This window comes from Pelodiscus sinensis, chromosome 4 (genome assembly GCF_052426305.1).
Source record: "Pelodiscus sinensis isolate ZL-2025 chromosome 4, ASM5242630v1, whole genome shotgun sequence".
Classification (NCBI taxonomy): domain Eukaryota; kingdom Metazoa; phylum Chordata; order Testudines; family Trionychidae; genus Pelodiscus; species Pelodiscus sinensis.
In genome coordinates, this window is record NC_143055.1 from 129824719 (window position 1) to 129845195 (window position 20477).

Here is a 20477-nt window from a genome sequence, read left to right on the forward strand (position 1 = left end):
CTTTTTTCAAAGGCTAATGGAAGCCATAGCTATCTGGAATAGATATCTAAGTAACCATGGACATCTGCTGTACCTTCCGTATGGAAGTCTAGGAGCATGTCGGCAGGATCTTGTGTTACAGCTGATCTCCTGTAGACCACGTGAATTCTTCCTCTCTCTTCTTCCATTTGTTTGCCTCTTTCCAAAGGTTCAATGAAATATTCATCCTTATCAGTTCTTATCATTCCAGCCTGGTGAGGAGGGAGGAGAGGAAGAGCACAAAGTACGTCAAAAATCCATTTTCCTGACTCGATACATTGATCAGCTCCTACTGACATTTTAAAGACGTGTGAAGGGTGCAACGGCCAGCAAGTGAATCTGACAGATAGACTACTGCCCAGTGAAATAGAATAATTGCTGGGTTTGTTCTTGTTTTTATTTGGGCTTTACACTGGATGCAGAGTATTTCTAGCTATTGAACATTTTGACTTGTGCTTAGACTATTTCTTAGGCCATAAATCTGTAATCATACACACTCACACAACAAAACACAGCTTAGACCTCCCAGGTCTGGCACACTTGAGGTCTGACCAGGATTTTGCCGGACCAGGGGAGGTCATATATGTAGCCTTCCTGCTACTGGTCCCCCCTAGCCCTGTCCAAGCTGGATCCCTCTCCCCAGCCACCAACCCCTCTGTTCTGCTTCCCACTTCTCAGCTATGTCGGGCTCCCCGACTTGCCAGGCAGCTCGTTGCTAACTACCGGGCTCCCAGCCGCCAGCTCTCCACCGGAACTCTGGTGCTGAAACATCCGTGGTCCTGCTGGACCATGGATGTTGTCGGACCAGAGAGTCCCAGTTAACAGAGGTTCAACCTGTACATGCCTAAGGCACAAATCTGACAGGAATTCTAGCTCTTGTATCTAAGGAGTAAGACTCATATTTCAATTCAGATGTTAATAACTATTAATACAGATGTTTATAACTTGAAGAATGCAGTCCTGGGTGTCTTCAATTAATCTGCACTCAGCACCCCCCACAGAAAAGGCGCAATACTTTACAGGATTGGGCCTTAATTTTCCTGGACTCTCTGAGCTGTACACTTTTCCTACACAATCTAATGATTGATCACTATGGACGAACAGTTCATTGAAACCCTTCCTCTCTGTGCCTTTCTCTTGTGAGGACTCTGAACTGGATTTACAGATATAAGGCTTAACTCTACTTTCACGGACACTGGTATTAACTGGGACTAACCTAAGTGGAATAAGTTACATCAGCATAAAATGGGTGGGAGGGAGTCAAAGCAGAATCAGGTTCAAGGTCATTGTGGTAAAGTCATCTTCTGATAAAGTGAATGCAATCACAGCAACCAATAGTGAGAATTAGGCAGCATAATCAAGGGGAAGATATAGTCTTAAAAAATCCTTTTAGCAAACAAGAAAAAAAAAGTCTTGAGTTTTCCTTTAGCTGAGACAGCAGCAGCCTATATTCTGTTTGGCAGAGCGAGTGGGCACAGTGAACATGTGGAAAAAACACATATGCAGACTATTTGGAGATAGCAGTGAAAAACAAAGGGCTATTTTGAGCCACCTACCTTCAAAGGTATAATGTAAACTATGAACACTTATATAAAATCATTTGGATAAAGCAAGAAAAAGTGACTAGAAACGATCATTAGGTTACCAATCTTCCTGAAATAGTGTTGCTCAGTATTTTCTCTCCTCCATTTCTGTTTCATTTAGTCACTTTGCATCCAAGTGTTTGAGTTACCCAGAGACACCCAAATGTGGGATTACTGGGCAGGCTGTGCATCCTCCTTCCAAGTGCAGAGGAAGTTCAGTGCTTCCTCGGGTTGTGACAGGCAGAAAGACAAACCAGCTGCCTCCCCAACACCATCTCCCCTGTCAGCTAAACTCAGCACAGCCTTTTCCCTGTGTGGGTTGCATCTGTTGGGGGGGGGGGGATGGGCTCTAGCCTAGACAGGGGTCAGATAGTAGGATCAGGTGGTTATGAGAAGTACACAAGGAATACAGCCCCAAGTACAACCTCTTCTGCATGGCCTGTCCAACATCCCTGGGAACTGGTATGTTTGCAACAGACAAGAACTTTCTGGGTATCTGGCTGGTGAGTCTTGCCAACATGCTCAGGGTTTAGCTGATCGCCATATTTGGGGTCGGGAAGGAATTTTCCTCCAAGGTAGATTGGAAGAGGCCCTGGAGGTTTTTCGCCTTCCTCTGTAGCGTGGGGTACAGATCACAGCTGGAGGATTCTCTGCATCTTGGGGTCTTCAAACTATTTGAAGGCTTCAATATCTGAGATATAGGTGAGAGGACTATTCTAGGAGGGGGTAGGTGACATTCTGTGGCCTGCATTGTGCAGAAGGTTTGACTAGATGATCATAATGGTCCCTTCTGACCTTAAAGTCTATGAGTCTATTTGTTCCTACTAGCCTCACTGCCTTTCTGAGGGCTCCCCGCATAGGTTGCGCCTCTATAAACCGGAACTGTCTGGTCCGGCAACATCTGTGGTCCGGAAGAACCTTGGATGTTCCAGGATCAGAGAGTCCTGGCATGCTGCAGAGGATAGGGTGGTGATGGGGGAAGACACTCAGCCAAGTAGGGCTGGGGTGAGAGCCAGGAAGCTGAGCGCACAACTCAACTGGGCTGTGGAGACGTGGAGAGGGCGGGAGCACGGTTCAGCAGGGCTGTGGAGCGGGAGGGGCAGGAAGCCCGGGGCAGGGAGATACAACCTCTACAAGTAATGCATAATGCTAGGCTTGCACAGAAATGTACAGAAGCAAACAAACACCGGAGCAGAATCCATGTATTAGTTCCCAATCAGTCAACATGGTGCAGTCTTCTGTATCTACTCCAGATACCAGACTGGGATGAAAAGTAACCCCATATACAATGTGCAACATTGCTGTGATCCAGCCATAAAGTCAAAGAAATAAGCTTTGATTGCAGCTAACACCTGAGTATGGCTCCCCCCTAGAAAGCAAAATACAGTCTGACTAACATGCATTTATTTCAATGTGTTCTCCTGAGCGTTGCATATATTTTTCCTCTCTTCTCAGAAACCAAAGAAATTCAATACAAAAGAGCTTTTCAATGTAGCATTCTGGCAGAGGATTTCAATGTATGTAAGCCATGAATTTCGAAGCTATGGCCCTGCCTGTAACCACACTGCACATATACAGAATGGAATAAGATGAGATCGAGGGCCAGACTTTCAGAAATGCTCAACACCCACAATTGGGTCCAGATGTTCAAAAGATCCTGGTGCACTGAATGGGAGCTGATGGGAGATGAACTCATAAGTTGGACTGACAGGCTACCCCTGCACCAAGCTGGGGGAAAGGGCCAGAGCTGCATCAAGAGGCTACAAAAGCCCCGGTTCTCATCAGTGATCTGTTTACAAGGCCTCATATAAGGGGTGTTGTCAGGGCACTGGAGATTCTGGATTCCAGGAAGCTTTAAATTAGACAAGGCTCTAGGGAACTACAGCAGGTGCCTTTTCAGGTGCTAGAGCAGCACAGGATCAGGAAGGCTCAGAGTCAGTCTTCCCTCCACCCCATGTGAGTAAATTTGCAGACATGCATGGGGAAGGAGTTCCAACGCACACGAAAGCTTTGCATTTCAACTTTGAATCAGAACACCACCAGGTGCTTGTTGTACAAAACAGAAAAATCATTTTAGTTCAATCTCAATATGACAAATGTAAATGAATTGTAAAGGTGTTTAAAATGCAAAAACACAAAGTTTCAAATTTGAGAACATAAATAATTTTAGAAGTTCTCTAAGCGTCATGAACATTATCATCCGACGACTGCTTTTTCCCTTAGAATTTGAACAATGGGAGCATTCTTATATCCATAAGAACGTACAGCATGCTGGATCTCCTGCTTGGTTATCGCTGCTGTGTCTTGAAATCAGTGGGTTTTTGCTTTTAAAAAAGTAGGCAAAATACTGCACACATGCTAAACTAACTATTTTTGAAGTTTCATAATCTTGACTAGAACAAAAAGAAGCTGTTGTAAATGATCAATCTCCAATGAGACCACTTACAGCAATAAGTAGTGTCCGCTAAGGTTGCCGTGGCTTCAGGAACTAAAAACTAATCTTCAGTTAAATATTGTGTCATGCTGAAACTTCCAAGAATACGTCCACAATTAAAATCGGTAACTCTCATGTCTAATGGTATCAGGGTTGGACCCTACGCTAAAAATGCCTGAGGAAAATGAAGGTTGACATGAAGTGCCATCAACAATAAAACTGGCCTGAAATATCTATGATTTCAATAGCATTCATACTGAGCACCAAACTCATTACTTCTTATATATAGCTTTGGTTTCCAAAATGCTTTACAGCACTAAGAATATTAATTTCAGCATATAAGGATCAGGAGCCAAACCACATATTTTGCCTACATCACTCTTTCAGGTTTTGTGTGTGTGTGGGGGGGGAGGAGGGGTATTAAATGAAAAAGCCTAACAGTTTGACTGAATTCTCTTAAATAACAAACAGTCATCTGTTCCCATCGTTTGTTCATTTTTATGGCTAATAAATTTCTTTAAAATTATGTAATTTTACTAACTATGAACACTACTGTTTCATTTTTTCTTTCTTTTTATTAAACAAGTGGCAGTAATCTTTGTGATTTTTAGGTTGGAATAGGTCAAGTAACATCACACAGTTGTGTTTTTCCCCTTTCATGTGAATAACTAGCATTATTAGATTGGGGAATGAACAAGTCCCTTTGCATGTTAATCATTTATTCTCTTGCCATTTTTCTGGCCAAAAGTGAGTTTGTGCCTACAGTTGCTATGTTACTGGCGTAAGATCTTATCTTGGCACATAGATTTTGTTTAAATAACCTATTTTCTACAAAGCTGTTTGCCTACAGCTTGAAAGTAGCTGTGTCCAAGGCAGTGTGAAGTCCAGAAGCTAACTCTGGCTTCCCTATCCAGGTTTAATGTGTGGTTTTTTTTTCTTTTCTGTGTTAAGTCTGCAAAAGAAGAAAGGAACCCGTAATTCTACTATTCATAATAGTGTGCCCTTTTGTGCAAGGAATACCAGAGGATCTTGCAAGAATTAAGGATAGTTTCAACATTTTTTTAAAATGTATAAACTATAAAACATGTGTGACGGGGCAGCAGAGCCCCTCACTTGCAGCCCTTCCTTCCTTGCAGGGGACAAGTGGCAAAGCAAAGTGGGGCATAAGCCGTTGCCCCGCACGGCTGAGCCGAAGAGGCAGGACGGCGCATGCACCAATGGCGCCACACAAAGGGCTGGCTCACCTGGGGTTGCTGGGCAACCATACGCCGCCCCAGCTGAAGGGGCCGGCGCGCTTGGGGCCGATTGGGGAGATGTGGGCGTCGGCAGCGCCACACAAGGGGCCGTCTCGCCCAGTACTGCCAGGCAACCACCCGCCACCCCAGCTGAGAGAGCCGGTGCATTTGGGGCTGCGCAGGGAGGCGTGGCTCAACGGCGCAAGATGTTCGGGTGACGTCAGCAGGGACGCCACAGTGCAGCCCAGGGCAAAGGTCAGGAGAATAAAAGGGAGAATAGAGGAGCCATAAGGGGAGGACAAAGACTCAGGAGGAGAAGAGGAGAATAGGTGGAGGAAGGAAGAAGGACTTAAAAAGGGAGTGGGACAGGAAGAGTCTGGGGAGAGAGACCAGGCAAAAAAATGCATGGCGAATCTAGGACGTTGGGGGGAGAACGCCCAGCAGAGCTGGCGGCGGGTGAGCCAAGAGGGGGGAGGAAGCGGCCCAGGGCAAGGCTAGGAAGGTAAGCCCGCAGACTGGTGAGTTAAGGGGTAACACCCCACCAGTCAGGTCATAGGAGGGAGGCACGACTCTCCCTCAACCTTATGGCCCAGGGTTGGGACTCGGAGAGAGGGTGGGCCCGAGTCCCCCTTCCCTTCCTCCACTGCTCACTGTCCTGGGCAATGGGAGCAGTATTCGTAGCGGCGGACAGGGAGTAGCCCTGTAAGGCCCGACGGGGCCAGTGACTAGAGGCTCAGACTGATGACACCTTTTACACCATGTTTTTAAGACCTACCAAAAAAGAGCCTTCAACTCATTTATTATACCTAATGGCTCCATGTCACTTAACCTTTGCCACCCCAGTGACACTGCTATTTAAAAGAAGAAAATGTACATTTAAAAAAATTAATTTCTCTAAAGCAAACAGTACACAAAGCATGAGTCCAATTTCATTTAACCATTCAAAAATCAGAGTTGATATTACAAAATGCAAATGTAAACAATATGAACCCAAAGAAGAAAATGGTGTAAGTTCAGGATGACTTGCCATGCAAACATACCCAGGAAAACAGAACCACAGCTAAATTTACTAAACATATTCTACTCAGCTGCATTATCATCAGGCACGAACACTGCAGCACACAACAAACTTTCCATAGAAGATGCACAACAGCATTCTAGCCTTGGCATACTTTTGAACTGAACACAAATAGTTAACGCAGTGTCCTTGATTTAGAGTTATTAATGCAATCTTCAACATGTTACATATTTTATTATTAACATTCCCTGGCATTTAATGGCAGTCTAGGACATGTTCCTGGTTAAATAGGCAATATTGAATGACAAAGTAACTGAACAACTGGAATGGGTAGCAATAAACACAGAAGCTGGCAATCCTTCTACACCTTCCTACCTGGGCAGGTTTTGTAGCCTGTTTTCATAACTTGACACTGTATCAGTCTGTGATGATGATGTCACAATATTAGTATTGGAATACAGAGCCTTTCAGCACTGCAACATAATTTCACGTCCTGGGTCAGTAGTGGCCGAAAGCCATAACCATCTAATTACCTATGAGAAATGAGGTCACAAACTCAATCCAGTTCCACATCAAAAAAATATCTCTGCAACCAACACCCTTGCAGGAGACCTCAGCAGAGAAGCCAAGAACTGAATAGCCAGTCACTGACCAAGTAGGAGTGATCCTTGAAGATAAGGTTTGAGGCACATTAATGGTTCTGGTTACGAAGCTTATACAGCTGCAGCAGCAGCATTTATTCTGTGGATGAACAAAAGACTTTATTCTCCAGCATTTTCAAGTGTTTTAAATTCCATTTTTACATTTTTTTTTTTTAAGTGGAGGCAGACCCCTCCCATGCCACAGCACTTCAGTCATCACTACACATCACTGGAAACCTCTGCCCTGCTTGTTGGAACACACTTGTGCATACTCACAAAAGGGCTTGTATCTGTGCACAAGCGTTCTGCATCATGCTAAATCCATGATAATGGCACTTCCGAAAGGTAAAATCCTTACAAAATCTGGACAGTGAAGGACCAATGGGATATCTGATCACCATTTACAAAAACAAATGCAGACCAGGGAAAACACATTAGGCTCCATTCTGTGGTAATGTAAGAAGCTCATTATAAGAGGGGGTCAAGTGTACACTATTTGCACGACTAACATATCTAGTGGAGATTCCACTGTGGTACAAAAGTTCAGCTACATCCTGAAAGTATGCAAGGAACAGTGGAAAGCCAGAAGGGCACATGGTCAAGCCAAAAGGAGGCAAGTTTCAGGTAATATGAGTGTATGCTTACATATCAGCCATCTATCCCAGGAAAAAATTCAGATGGGTATAGTAAAGAAACATCCTAAGCACGGATCACAACACATTCCAATGCATGGCTTCTTTTTCTATATGCTATGCTTTCAAGCCCCCTATGCCTATCTTCTGCATTTCCCTATTGATTTGCCTTCCTAGGCTGATCTTTTGGTCTCTATTGAAATGCAAACTGCTTTTTTGCTATGCCTACTGGCACACTTGTATGCTCTGCAGCTGGCCCCGCATGGAAAGTATTACACACAGAAACATGGGACTGATCCATTTGTCTACTTCTTACCCACAAGTCATTCCCCAGCTATCCTTCATTACACATCCCCAATAGATTACCAGTATCTTACAAACTATATCAAAAAACAGGGCTATGTAGCACTTTAAAGACTAACAAGATGGTTTTTTGTTTCAGCTACACCAGACTAACACGGCTACATTTCTATCACTATTTTACAAACTGTATGTTCATGTAAACTGTATTGCAGTATAGACAAAGAATCAAAAATCCAAAGCTCCATTTTCCCCCATTAATAATAATTAAATTATTAAAATATTCATCTAAGTTCCATGAGGAATTTCAACCTTTGCAATTGCAATGCAAAAGAGAAGGACTAAGAGTCTTATTATTCTGATGCACCAACAGATTACTGTCTGCACTAATTCTTGATCTTTTTCCCTCTTCAAACAACTCCCTTTTCTTACTAAGGGATGCCATGAGTGGTCAGCTTATTGGCAGAATAAACTCCAATCATAAAAGTGGTAAACTCCACAAAAAACAAATCCCTTCCATGCCAAAATTCCTTCAAGTAGTATGTGGTCCCCAGGCTGAGGAAAACAGGGGGTGATGGGACTTAAAGCACCATGTGCTTGTCATTTGTTTTGGCTATTCAATTATGTGTGAACCCAATTACAACCTTCAGGACTCATATTCATGCAGATATGCAACCTAAGTCTCCTCTGACTTTAACCAGATTTATACTAGCGGAAACTCCATTGGACATTAGTAGCGTTAACTCTGATCTATGCTGTGAGAAGAGAATCAAGTCCTTAATCTTGAGTGAATGCTTCTAGCTGTTGCAAACAAAACTTTAAGTGATATTCAGTAATGCTAGTACATTAAAATAGATGTTAAATTACCATAGAGAGAGACTGTCTTCTCTCACTGACACTGCTGTAATTCCACAGAAGTCAGTGGTGCTACAACATTGCTACAGCTATTAGCCAGATTATTTTTTAAGATGAGAGCTAAATTTCCAAGTTTTACCTTCTGCATTTAGCCAGATTTTCAAAAAAAGATGAATGTCTAGTAAGGCACCTAAAAATAGAGGCTTCTCAGCATCCCCCGTGACACACTGATGTTTAGATTTTCAAAACAGCTCAGATCTTCCCTCCATCTTCACACGCTGCAAGCAGAACTATGGCACCGCTAAGGAGCTAGTCCTGTAGCTCTATTACCTGCCAAGTATTCAGCATGGGTGCTTGGAACTTTTAACACTCATAAAGCTGAGCCACTTCCAGCACGTTATTGTCCATGTGGCATAGAAATAAAGGGACAGTTTAATAGTGTGCTTCAGCCCCACTCCCAAGGCGCCCCCTGCCACTCTGCACTGCTGCCTCTGTATCAGAGGCAGCAACATGGGGTACCAGGTGGGAGCTGGTTCGTGAGGGGAGCCAGTTTAAAAACCAGCTCCCCTTGCAGACCGGCTGCCTGTTCCTCTGTGCTGCTGCTTCTATATCAAAGGCAGCAGCGTGACGTGACAGCAGCCCCTTTCTGGTGGGGGGGGGGGGGTCTGAGTTCCTGGACCCAGCGCAAGCTGGAACTGAGCCGTGCTGCCCGCCCCCTAATACACTTTAAATGCAGAGCTGCAGTGGAGGTTAGGTCCCGGACCTGGCACAAACCGGGACTGAGTCAGGCTGCTGGCCAGCCTGCTGAAAAATTTACTTGGAAGGTGGCGTGGGGGAAATGCGCGTAGTCTATAGCATTAACCGATAAGCTTTTCCTTAGGGTTATACTAATTACATCTCTACTCTCAAATAAATAGTAGATTTGAAGATCCTCTTTAGCCAGTACTCACACTCTCTTCTCTTAATCCTTTTGTAACAGGAATTTTACTTGGATGGGAATTGATCATCCCCCACATCTTCAAAAATACCTACATTTTCCTGAATTGTTTCACTTCTCTCTAATCCAAATCATATGGTTCAGTCAGTTTTACATAGACTAGCAGGATATATATGAAGCTCAACTATTAAGGTTTTCAGTCAACAACAGGGTGTTAGGTTTAAATGGTGCGTACATCTTAAGAATTCCTATAGGTGAATTTGTAAATGTGCAGCGTCTCTCCCTTCTAGTGGAAATCAAGTGTAGACCATCAACACTGGTGTTTTAGCTACGTTTTTTCCAGTCTACTCCCCATGCAAATGCAGAATCCAACTTTTGTTCTCAAGGAACCTTTTTGAAAAGAGGATCAATAAAAGGAATTTGCAGTTTTCCAAGCAAATGGAAGGAGGGAGCTGGGTTTATAGAGTCTACCCTCATAGAGCCGTTACACATTCATCTGATCACCCCTGAAATCTCGGCATTCCAACACAGAACATTTCACAAATCCCCAGCCAGTGGAGAAAAGCAAGAAGGTGCTGACAACACCTTTTGTAAAAGGCTCATTTGAAGAAAGAAGCGTGTAGGGGAAAAAGTTCTCTCCACAAAAACGTATTTATGAGGAATGACAGGAAAGTAAAGTCTAAAGCCCTGAAACACTATTACTTTTACTGCTTTGTTGAAATGAAATATCTTAATGGGTATAATAGTTCCACCAAAATTAATTTCAATATGTAATTTAAAGTTTATGGTTCTGCTTATTACTACTACTATCATCTAAAAGAGGCAAACAAAACCACAACAGGACCAGCAGAGCTAAATGAAAAACCGTCATAACCCTTACCAACTCAGAGAGTAGAAATTGGGGGGAAAAAAAATACCATTGTCTTACCAGCAGTGCTTCACACTGAACTAAGTCTGGCAACCTGGGTTCAATTCTCCACTTTCCTAGATGCTTCCTGTATAACCATGTCTAAGCCAAGTTATCCCTGTAATGCCTCAGTTCCTCATCTATAAACTATGCTCTATCATACGGGCTGCTACACACAAAAATCTCATTAATGATTGTGAGGAACTCACAACACCCATCACGGTGGTACCTATAACCTAGGAAGATAATACAAAATAGAGCTATGCACAAACACTTTCCCATGCAGCTCTTCCATCATACCTCAACCCAAACTAGATTGTGCACATGTCGTCTTGAGAAAAGACGACTGAGGGGGTGCTCTTAGCAGCCATCAAGTACATTGAGGGCTGTTGGAAAGAGGATAGTGATCAATGATTCTCCATGTCTGCTGAAGGCAAAACAAGATGTAATGGACTTAATTAGCAGCAAGGGAGATTTAGAAAGTTTTTCCAATATCTATCCTAACTCTAAGGGTATTTAAACTCTGGAAAAGGCTTCCAAAGGAGTCTCTGTAATCCCTATCCTTAAAGGTTTTTAAGAACAGGTTGGACATATACCCGTCAACGATGATCTAGATTTATTTGGTCCTGCCACAGCACAGGGGACTGGTTTAGATGATGTATCAAGGTCCCCTCCAGCCCTGTATTTCTATAAACTGGGAGGTAATGATGAAATATCAATGGAAAGCATAACGCCCTATTGACTTAAATAGGAGCAGAACCAGATCCTGAATTAAAAATAAAAGGTCACAGGGAAGATGGTTAGTTTTACTAGGTTATGTACAGCACACAAGCCAGGAACAGGTGTCAAACTCAGAACCTCGTGCACTTTTTAATCTCAAGATGACACAGGAAAAAAAAACTACAGAAACTACAAAAAGATACAAAGATGTGAGAAAATAATCTAATAAGGGAAGATATCCTAAGGAATTACATTTATTTAGCCAAGGGGAAACATGATTCTATATGAATATGCAAATAAAGAAAGGAAAAGGACCACTGATTTGCAACAGTAAAACAAGGAGCTGATATGCTTAATTTGAATACTAGGGAGACTTTCTGGAGAGAACTTCCAAAAGCATAGAATCATAGGACTGGAAGGGACCTCGAGAGGTCATCGAGTCCAGCCCCCCGCCCTCAAGGCAGGACCATGTGAGTGTCTGATGTTCAACTCCCCTTGATTTCAAAGACAGCTCTTGGAGCTTTTAGAAAACCATGTCCACCAGCATCCGACAATCAGGACAACCAGGCAGGCTGACAGGTCATGTAGCTGACTAGTACAGTTACAGTTGTTGCCATTATAAAGCCTGTATTTGCCAATGGCACATATGATACTTGGTTTCCCCGGTGTTAGAACAGGAAAAGCCAGGGAAAATGGAGTTTGCTGTAAAGTGTGCACAATTTGTTGCTTCCATGAAATACATTTAAATCATTTATTTCAGCTGATAATTGTGTGGCATCAGCACACACCTCACTTCACGTGCCCTTACGTGCGTGTTATTTTCCTATCACCATTACTAAAGTAACTACCTGGATGGAAACCAGCAGAATCTGGCAACCCTGTGTGTGGTCAATAGTAAACAAAATGCATCATGGGCTACATATGGAACCCCAATGGGCTGCAAGCAGCCCAGAGCCTGCCCACCACTGTTACAGAAGATACACCTAGGGGTCTTCCTGTCTGGATCAGTGAGCTGGTCCAGCCAGCCCCATCACTGCCTGTGTAATAAATAAGCTACATCCAGAGAAGATTCATGGAGTCCAAATGTGCAGTCATTAACTGCACAGTGGAGGAGTGTTGCATGCGGAGTGGGTCTGACAAAAGAAAGTCAGGATTCAGGAGAAACCAAGTTTGGTGTGATATTGGGGAGCTCAGAGATGCCAGCTGGAGGCCAGGCTGCTAAGAGACAAACACAGGCCTCCCAGCATGTAACAATGGCCTCCACGCATGCTCATTAAAGGATCAATTTCCCACAAGGCTGCCTGTCTGCCACATCATCTATTTCCAATGAAGCAGAGAGCAGTCCCATGAGCTGGGTGGCCATGGAGAAGAGGACTGCTCACGTGAGTAAGGGCTCCTCAAAGTCAGAGCTGCACAACACAGGCTTTTTCTGAGAGCGCATTCATCTTCCCCCTCCTTCAACCAAACCTGCTGCCCAGGAAGGTTAGATCAAGAGATGCTGCTTACAGGAGTGTTACTGAGCAATACTGAGGAAGGCAGCTTATTCCTAAGAGGTGCCAGATGTAAGCCATCAAAACCTGGGACGCAAAGCAGAATCACAAGTGGATTTTTGCTTTCTCCTCACCCAGGACATTTGAAGCAAGCTTGTCTGATAAGTAGTTAACGAAAACCGTGCTTTGTTTTTAACCTCTGTTTTTTGAGGGACATTCTTGGTTTGTTTGTTTCTTTTTTGTTTATTAAGGGCAAGAAAAGCCATGTCTCTCTCAATTTGGCTTTCAAGTTACAGGGTCATTTTCTATAACATTATTTGTGAATTAAACTGCATGTCAAAGCTGTTCTATTCAATGCTTGCGGAGTTCACTGCCTTAGCAAACACTGCATCAAAAAAGGCTGCAGGAAGGATCAAATCTGACCATTACCGCAATTTGTGGTGCAGATATACCATTGTATTCTGCACTGCCATTTCCCATGCACATCATTGCCACTGCACTGTGACAGCATATTACCCAGACAACTGGAGTGCTTCAGACTTGCATTTAAATCCATCAAGTAATAAGAAAACTCCTTTCTGCAACTCTTCTCCTCTGATAGGAAAATAAAATACCTCGCAGTGAGCACATGATGGCGAAAAGTATCTTCGGTGAAAACAGCTACACAAGTACAGCCGGTCCCCGAGTTGCGAATGGTTGACTTATGACCGTTTGCAGTTACGACCAAAGCTGTTGTAAATGGCGGGCTCCGAGTTATGAACGCAATCTGCGCTTAGGAACAGCGCGGTCGCGTGTAACTCTATGGGGTCCAACTTATGAACGAACCGAGTTACGACCAACTGCTTGGTCCGTAACTGGTTCGTAAGTCGGGAAGAGGCTGTACCTACAGTAAAAATACTAGAAACAGGAAAAGTAATCCAGATAATAGCTATTAGATCCCTAATAATTCCAGTCTTCAACTGTTTGGGAGTTTGATTTGTAAAAAATGATTGAACATTTTCCTGGAATCTTTGCATCATCTGCACTCTTGCGGGTTTTAATGAACCTTTCATGAAGCTAGTGGTGAAGCCCAAGGAAGCTGCATGTTGATTGTGTTCTTCAACTGATTCTGTTCTGATATTACTGTATAAAAGCAACAAGTAATCCTGTGGCACCTTAGAGACTAACAAATATAAAGGATCATGCGCTTTCGTGGGTAAAACCCAGCATACGTTGAAATGTAAAAATCTGCAGTATCAAGCTCTGTGGAATTGAGATGTTATTAATTAATGTCCTTCACTTACCATTCTCCAAAGCTGGCTGGGAAGTAAAGGGGCTGTTTGTATACAAACTGGAAATAAATATTTATACATTGGGACATGGGAGGTCCCCAACATATATGGCATGCCATGCCTTGAGGCTAGTTGCAAAGACATAAGGATTAAGGTTCTCTGTGCTGCCAAGATGATGTTACCTCCAGCTCAGATAAGGTCTTTTTCCTATATCCCTTCATTGCTTTTCATTTTTAAAAAGCAAAAATACAATTTCTTGCCATCAAAGTATTACGCACTAGACTATTTCTGCTCTCATCACTGCCTACCGACACTCCTGATCCTGGGCCCCAAAGGATTGATCAGAAAGAAGCTTGGATAATCTCCTTCCCATAGAGTTCAGTCTTTGGACTTCTTGCATACTGCCTCGTAGGCCCGGAATGAAGGGGCAGTCCATGGATGAATGCCAAACCCTCACACTCTCTTGGGAAAGTGTGTGTGGAGACTGCATTACGCTTCATGCTTATTATTTTTGAGTTGTACCATGCATCTGGCTCTCTGCACGTACCAGCTTCCCCCTCCCCCCACACACACCCCAGGGCACTGCTGTCTTGGACACAGAGGCAGCAGCGCGGGGAAGAGGAGCCTGCATATAACCCACAAATTAATGCCCGCAAAACAGATATCAGACAAGATCACAAAGAAAAAACAGTTTCTTGCCATTTTAACCAGAAAGGACACTCTCTCAATGACTTAACCACCTGCATTCTGCTACAAAGACCTTTTACATCTGCACTTGAAAGGGAATCCTCTGAACTGTCATTCATGTTAAAATTCGACACTTTCCAAAAAGGACTCAACAAACACTTGAACTATCTCACCCATTACCAAGATAGTTTCCCCAATTATCACCTCTAATACCATTAACTCACAAACATCCCACTCTCCCTACCTCTAATATCAATTCACAGACACTTACCTTCCTTCCTTCCCCCCCCCCCCCCGCATCCCCCTCCTGTTCTGCAATGTGATTTGTCCTTTTCATATGTGTTCATTTTTTTAATTGTATCCTTTGGTATATATGGTTGTGACTACTTTCTTTCACTATTTGATCTGAGGAAGTGGGTCTGGCCCATGAAAGCTCATCATCTAATAAACCATCTTGTTAGTCTTTAAAGTGCTACATTGTCCTGCATTTTGCTTCAGCTACCCCAGACTAACACGGCTACATTTCTATCACTATTCTGCATATAACCGTGTGTGCTCACCAATGACCCCAGGCTCACTGGTGAACTGTGTAAACACTTTCACAACCTCAGTATTTAAGTTTTTAATAACAGTAGTATATGCTTTTCAGAGATTTTTTTTTCCCTCCAGAGAATCTATCAAATCCCTTCTATTTCAGTTCACACACACACACACACACACACACACACACACACACACACACACACACACTTACTTACTTACTTACTCGGTCTCTTCCTTAGAAGTTCTTGCATTTTTGGCCAAGGGGCTGAATTTGGTTCTGTATGGAGAGCATCCATAGAACAGATTTAATCATAAAGTGGCATTAGATGGCAAAGGAAGGCACTTCTAAAGCCTGAAACAGCACAGTCTCTGCCAAGAGAGAAGTGGGGAACCAAACCCGATGCCCAACATTGTAATTTCCCTATATGGCAATAAATGTGGATACTCTCAGGTCATGGCACCTACCTTACAAGTGAAAAAGAAATGAAGGTGATCACACATTCTGCATGTATTTTACAACATAAGCCTGAGAACTGGGAAATCTAGTAGCTAGTCTCACCTCAACAAAACACTTAATTACTCCGCACCCCACCCTGAATTCTTGTCACACAGGCATGGTAATGAAATCTCATACTAAAGTATGCCAAGTGCTTTGAGACCTTTGGAGGGATGGCAGTAGGTAGCCTCAAAGCTTGTTTTATATAAGCATTCTGAATTCAGTTTGATTTTGTGTATATTTTGGAACAGCATATTTTACACACCCTCAGGGATGTAAAATCCCAGTTAATCGGTTAAATATTACATCAACCTAACATTTAACTGGTTAATTGACTAAGCAGAATCCATGTGGGGATCCTGCTCCCAGCCCTTGCTGGAGCAGCCCGTGTCCGCATCAGGCCGGGTCTCCGGGGACAAAGGCTGCTCCGGACAAAAACTGTGTTTGCCCACAGAGGACAGGAAGCTATTCCAGCCTCCACTGGTTATGGGTTAACTTTCACATCCCTAGTATCTTCACTCCCAATATACGACAAGATAGAACTATGAAACGGGGTTGTTTGAACTGAAGTAGTTATGCCCACTGTAATAATTTATTTCACCTTCTGCAGATGTTGGGTAGAGTCAGAACACAGGCAAACAGATACCACAATCATGTAGATGGTCCAACTTTTTAAACAAAAAAGTTATTTCCCAAAGAGCGCTTCCCTCGACTATCATTTATGAAACTGGAAACACTCTCAAGAGGGAAACGTCCTACTTCTCCTGTTTCTCTCCATTGGACAATTGCAGGTGGCTGACAGAATTCTATCCTGCCTCTAACTGAATAGAAGCCCCAATGAAAAGCATCAAGAGCTCTGTGTTCCATCAATTTAATATCCCAGCGCCAGCCAAGCAGACACTGCAGTCCTGCCAAGACAAACATATGGGACTTGGCAGAAGGGGGGGAAGTTTTTGGAGACAGCCCTCCAGTCTAAACTTCTTAAGGAGTCGGTATAAACGTGCTTTTATAGAAAAGGTGCTGCCTCGTCTAAAAACACAGATTCAGCTCTGAACACTACCACCTTTCACCCTATGTTAGTTTAAGGTGTGTTCAGTTCAGCGACTGTGCAGAACCTGCGTCACAGCTACCTGCTGCTCGCTTTTTTAATCCAAAGACGAAAACTTTTTGGAGCCACACTGAACAGTGGCTGATTTATTGAAAGAAAAATAAAAGCAAAGAAGGATGCTTTGTCTGTCCCACATTTTCCTCTGCTTGCCCCCATCAAAATAGAGCTCCAGTAAGTGAAAAATTGATTACCAGTTTCCTAAATTTGTACCTCGAGGAACATACCTTAAATTTTCTGTGTTGATATTTTTCACCCCACATGAATACATTTTGTGTAGAGTCATCTGCTTCTGCTAATTCCTTCTTTGAAATCATGGAATTGACCACATTTTAAGCTGCGTAGTTTGCATCAATTAACCCATTGGTTATTAACAAAAAGGTTATATTTAAAGAGGCACTTTAACTGGACTTTTGTCGACAAAACTATACCTGCCACTGAGTTCTGTCGACATAACGTCAACGGAATTCAGCAGTTTTGTCGATGGCTGTAAACCTCATTCTACGAGGAATAACGCCTTATGTCGACAGAGTTCTGTCGATAAAAGGCGTTATTGCATCTACACTGTCCTTTGCGTCTACACTGTCATGTCGACAAAGCGGCTTGCTTTGTCGACAGAACTGGATGTAGGCTAGATGCTGTTTGTCGACAGAATCTTTGTCGACAATATCTGTCGACAAAAGCCTGTAGTCTAGACGCACCCTTACAGTCCCCCCAGCAGCTCTTGCTATAATTGTTAACCACTCTACTCAAAGGTCACAGAAAATGGTCAGAGCCTCCCCCTCTCCTGGGGGAGAATGCCTTTTCCTGGGCTGCCCAGCTTGTGGAGCACCTCTCTAGCAGTAGCAGCTCTTTGTTGTGGTGCACAACTGCCCCTCTGGACATGCTAGCTCCATGCTCCACACTCTGGCCTGGAGCAGGCAAGAGATACCAGATCTCCTGGGCCTGTGGGGAAATAAGGCTGTGCAAGCAGTTACAGACCAGTCACAGACAGCCACATGAATACGAAGCTTGCCTGGGTGGGGGAGGAGAGGGGAAGGAGAGGAGAGAATCAGACGAAAGGTACAACAGGTGGCAGCAGCGAGTGAAAGTGAAGGAACTGTAGCTTCAGCCAGTGTATCGGGTCAGGGAGGCCACAGCCAATCGGGTGCCAAGACACAGACCTGCGGTTTTTAAAAAGAGCTGCCTGTCATATTCGGTGGAGACCCCGCACCCTATTTTCCCAGTCCATACATTACTGTGGATACCTCTAAAGATCCCATCCCTTGTTATGAAGAGCAAGGATGAAAAGGAGATAGAGGAAGAGGGGCGTGCGACTGCAGAATGCAGATATGCCCTGAGCCAGGGCCTGTTTAAGATTTCAGTCAGTCCTGGCAGTAAAGCATGGGCACCCAAATGCAGAGGAGGGAACCTCAAAATGTACAGCAAGAAGAGGCAGAGCTGTTATCTGTTTTTCATTCCTCACTACAGATAGGCAGGGAATGCCACAGGGACCAGTTTGTTTATGTACAGATGGATGTCTCTTGAATCCTCCAGAAAGAGCTCAATGAAACTCTGCCAGCTTCTCCTGAAGGTTTCTAGGGATGGCAGCCTTAGTTCTTCCTCTGTGATAGGACACTTTCCCACACCAGTCAGCAATAACTCGGTCAGGCACCACAGCACTGCATGGACTAGAAGCAGTTGTCTTCTCTGTGCCTTTGTTACCATAAATTCACCACCGCCTGAGGCAAACGGTGCTAGTATCCAATGTCATTGATCTACGCTTCCATAGAGTTTCGTGCAACTGAGCAATTCCCTTTTAATTTCCTTCACTTGTGGCTGGCTATACTTACCATGGATGGAGTTGTGAGCTGTGCTCTGAACAAATCATCGTGAAGCAGAAGAGTTAATAAGGAAGTCTTGTTGAAAACTTCGGTGGAGCAGTGGAAGGGAATTATGAATTTTAACTTACATTGTAACTATGCTGACAATACCACCTCTGCTTTATCTGTAACTGCAGTTGTTGCAACTCTGAAGCGTTCCTCCTCCACCCCCACACATCACCAAGGCGAGAGGAGGAGGAGGAGAAAAAAAAAAGATGACTTGGGTTGCCCTCTACAATAAGATCTTGCTGCATTAGACAGTGAATGGCGAGTCTAGAAGATGAATACTGTAGACTGTACGGAAAGAGAAAAAGTGGACCAGAGGCAGGTCCAGGAATCTCATCATGGAAAGGTGAGGGAAGTGCACCAGGACATAAAGGGGCTTTCACAGCAGCAAATTCAGATTTTTCAGACACTTGGAGGACCTGCAGGTTCAACAATCACAGGCTCACCTCCCTTTGCAGTCCATGGAAAACTGCAGCTCCCTACATCCCCCCAACTCTCCACATGGTATCAGGGGTCACATCTCTAAGCCACTGTACCTAAGGGATAGCTTCACATACATAGACCTGAGAGCGCCACGGTTGATGTACCGTATTTTCCGGCGTATAGGGCGACTGGGTGTATAAGACGACCCCCTATCTTTTTAATTAAAAGATAGGGTTTCATCTTATACCCCAGCGCCCCTCCGCCTCCTTTGCTCCCGGTGTCCCTGGTCTGCTGGAGATGGTCCCCAGCAGACCAGAGGCACCGGGAGCAAAGCCGCCAGGAGCGCCTGGGCTGCCCCCCCCCCCGCCGGAGCCCCTCCGCGGCTTTGAAAGCCTCGGGGGAAGCCGGCGGCGGGGCATCCCAGGCGCGCATGGGCTGCCCCCCCGCCGGAGCCCCTCCGCGGCTTTGAAAGCCTCGGGGGAAGCCGGCGGGGGGGCATCCCAGGCGCGCATGGGCTGCGCCCCCGCCGGAGCCCCTCCGCGGCTTTGAAAGCCTCGGGGGAAGCCGGCGGCGGGGCATCCCAGGCGCGCATGGGCTGCCCCCCCGCCGGAGCCCCTCCGCGGCTTTGAAAGCCTCGGGGGAAGGGGCTCCGGCGGGGGGGCAGCCCATGCGCGCCTGGGATGCCCCGCCGCCGGCTTCCCCCGAGGCTTTCAAAGCCGCGGAGGGGCTCCGGCGGGGGCGCAGCCCATGCGCGCCTGGGATGCCCCCCCGCCGGCTTCCCCCGAGGCTTTCAAAGCCGCGGAGGGGCTCCGGCGGGGGGGCAGCCCATGCGCGCCTGGGATGCCCCCCCGCCGGCTTCCCCCGAGGCTTTCAAAGCCGCGGAGGGGCTCCGGCGGGGGGGGCAGCCCATGCGCGCCTGGGATGCCCCGCCGCCGGCTTCCCCCGAGGCTTTCAAAGCCGCGGAGGGGCTCCGGCGGGGGGGCAGCCCATGCGCGCCTGGGATGCCCCCCCGCCGGCTTCCCCCGAGGCTTTTAAAGCCGCGGAGGGGCTCCGGCGGCGGGGCATCCGGCGTACAAGACGACCCCCGATTTTGGGGGGATGTTTTTTAACATCAGAGGTCGTCTTGTACGCCGGAATATACGGTATGTATCATTAAAATAGACATGAGTGTTCCTTCCTCTTCTTTACAATCTATCATAAATGTATTAAGGTTTTAATATATTTACTATTAATTTGTTCTGATTTTTTCTGGGGTGTTTTCATCACTCAATATAGCTTTTATTTGAAAAATAATTAATCTGTATTCATTCCCAA

The 20477-nt window shown here is 45.0% G+C and overlaps 1 protein-coding gene across 5 annotated transcripts in view; it reads right to left on the bottom strand.

Annotated features, from left to right (window-relative positions):
• ADAMTS3 (ADAM metallopeptidase with thrombospondin type 1 motif 3) overlaps positions 1 to 20477 on the bottom strand; it is a 188087-nt gene that overhangs the window by 125680 nt on the left and 41930 nt on the right. For 4 of the 5 annotated variants that reach the window (XM_089778150.1, XM_089778148.1, XM_075929391.2 and 1 more), the window contains one exon: positions 74 to 230. The exons of the other annotated variant lie outside the window; for it this stretch is intronic. In XM_089778150.1, coding sequence (XP_089634276.1) covers positions 74 to 224 — 151 coding nt within the window. In that variant the 5' untranslated portion in view covers positions 225 to 230. The remainder of the gene's footprint in view (positions 1 to 73; positions 231 to 20477) is intronic. 5 annotated transcript variants of the gene reach the window in all.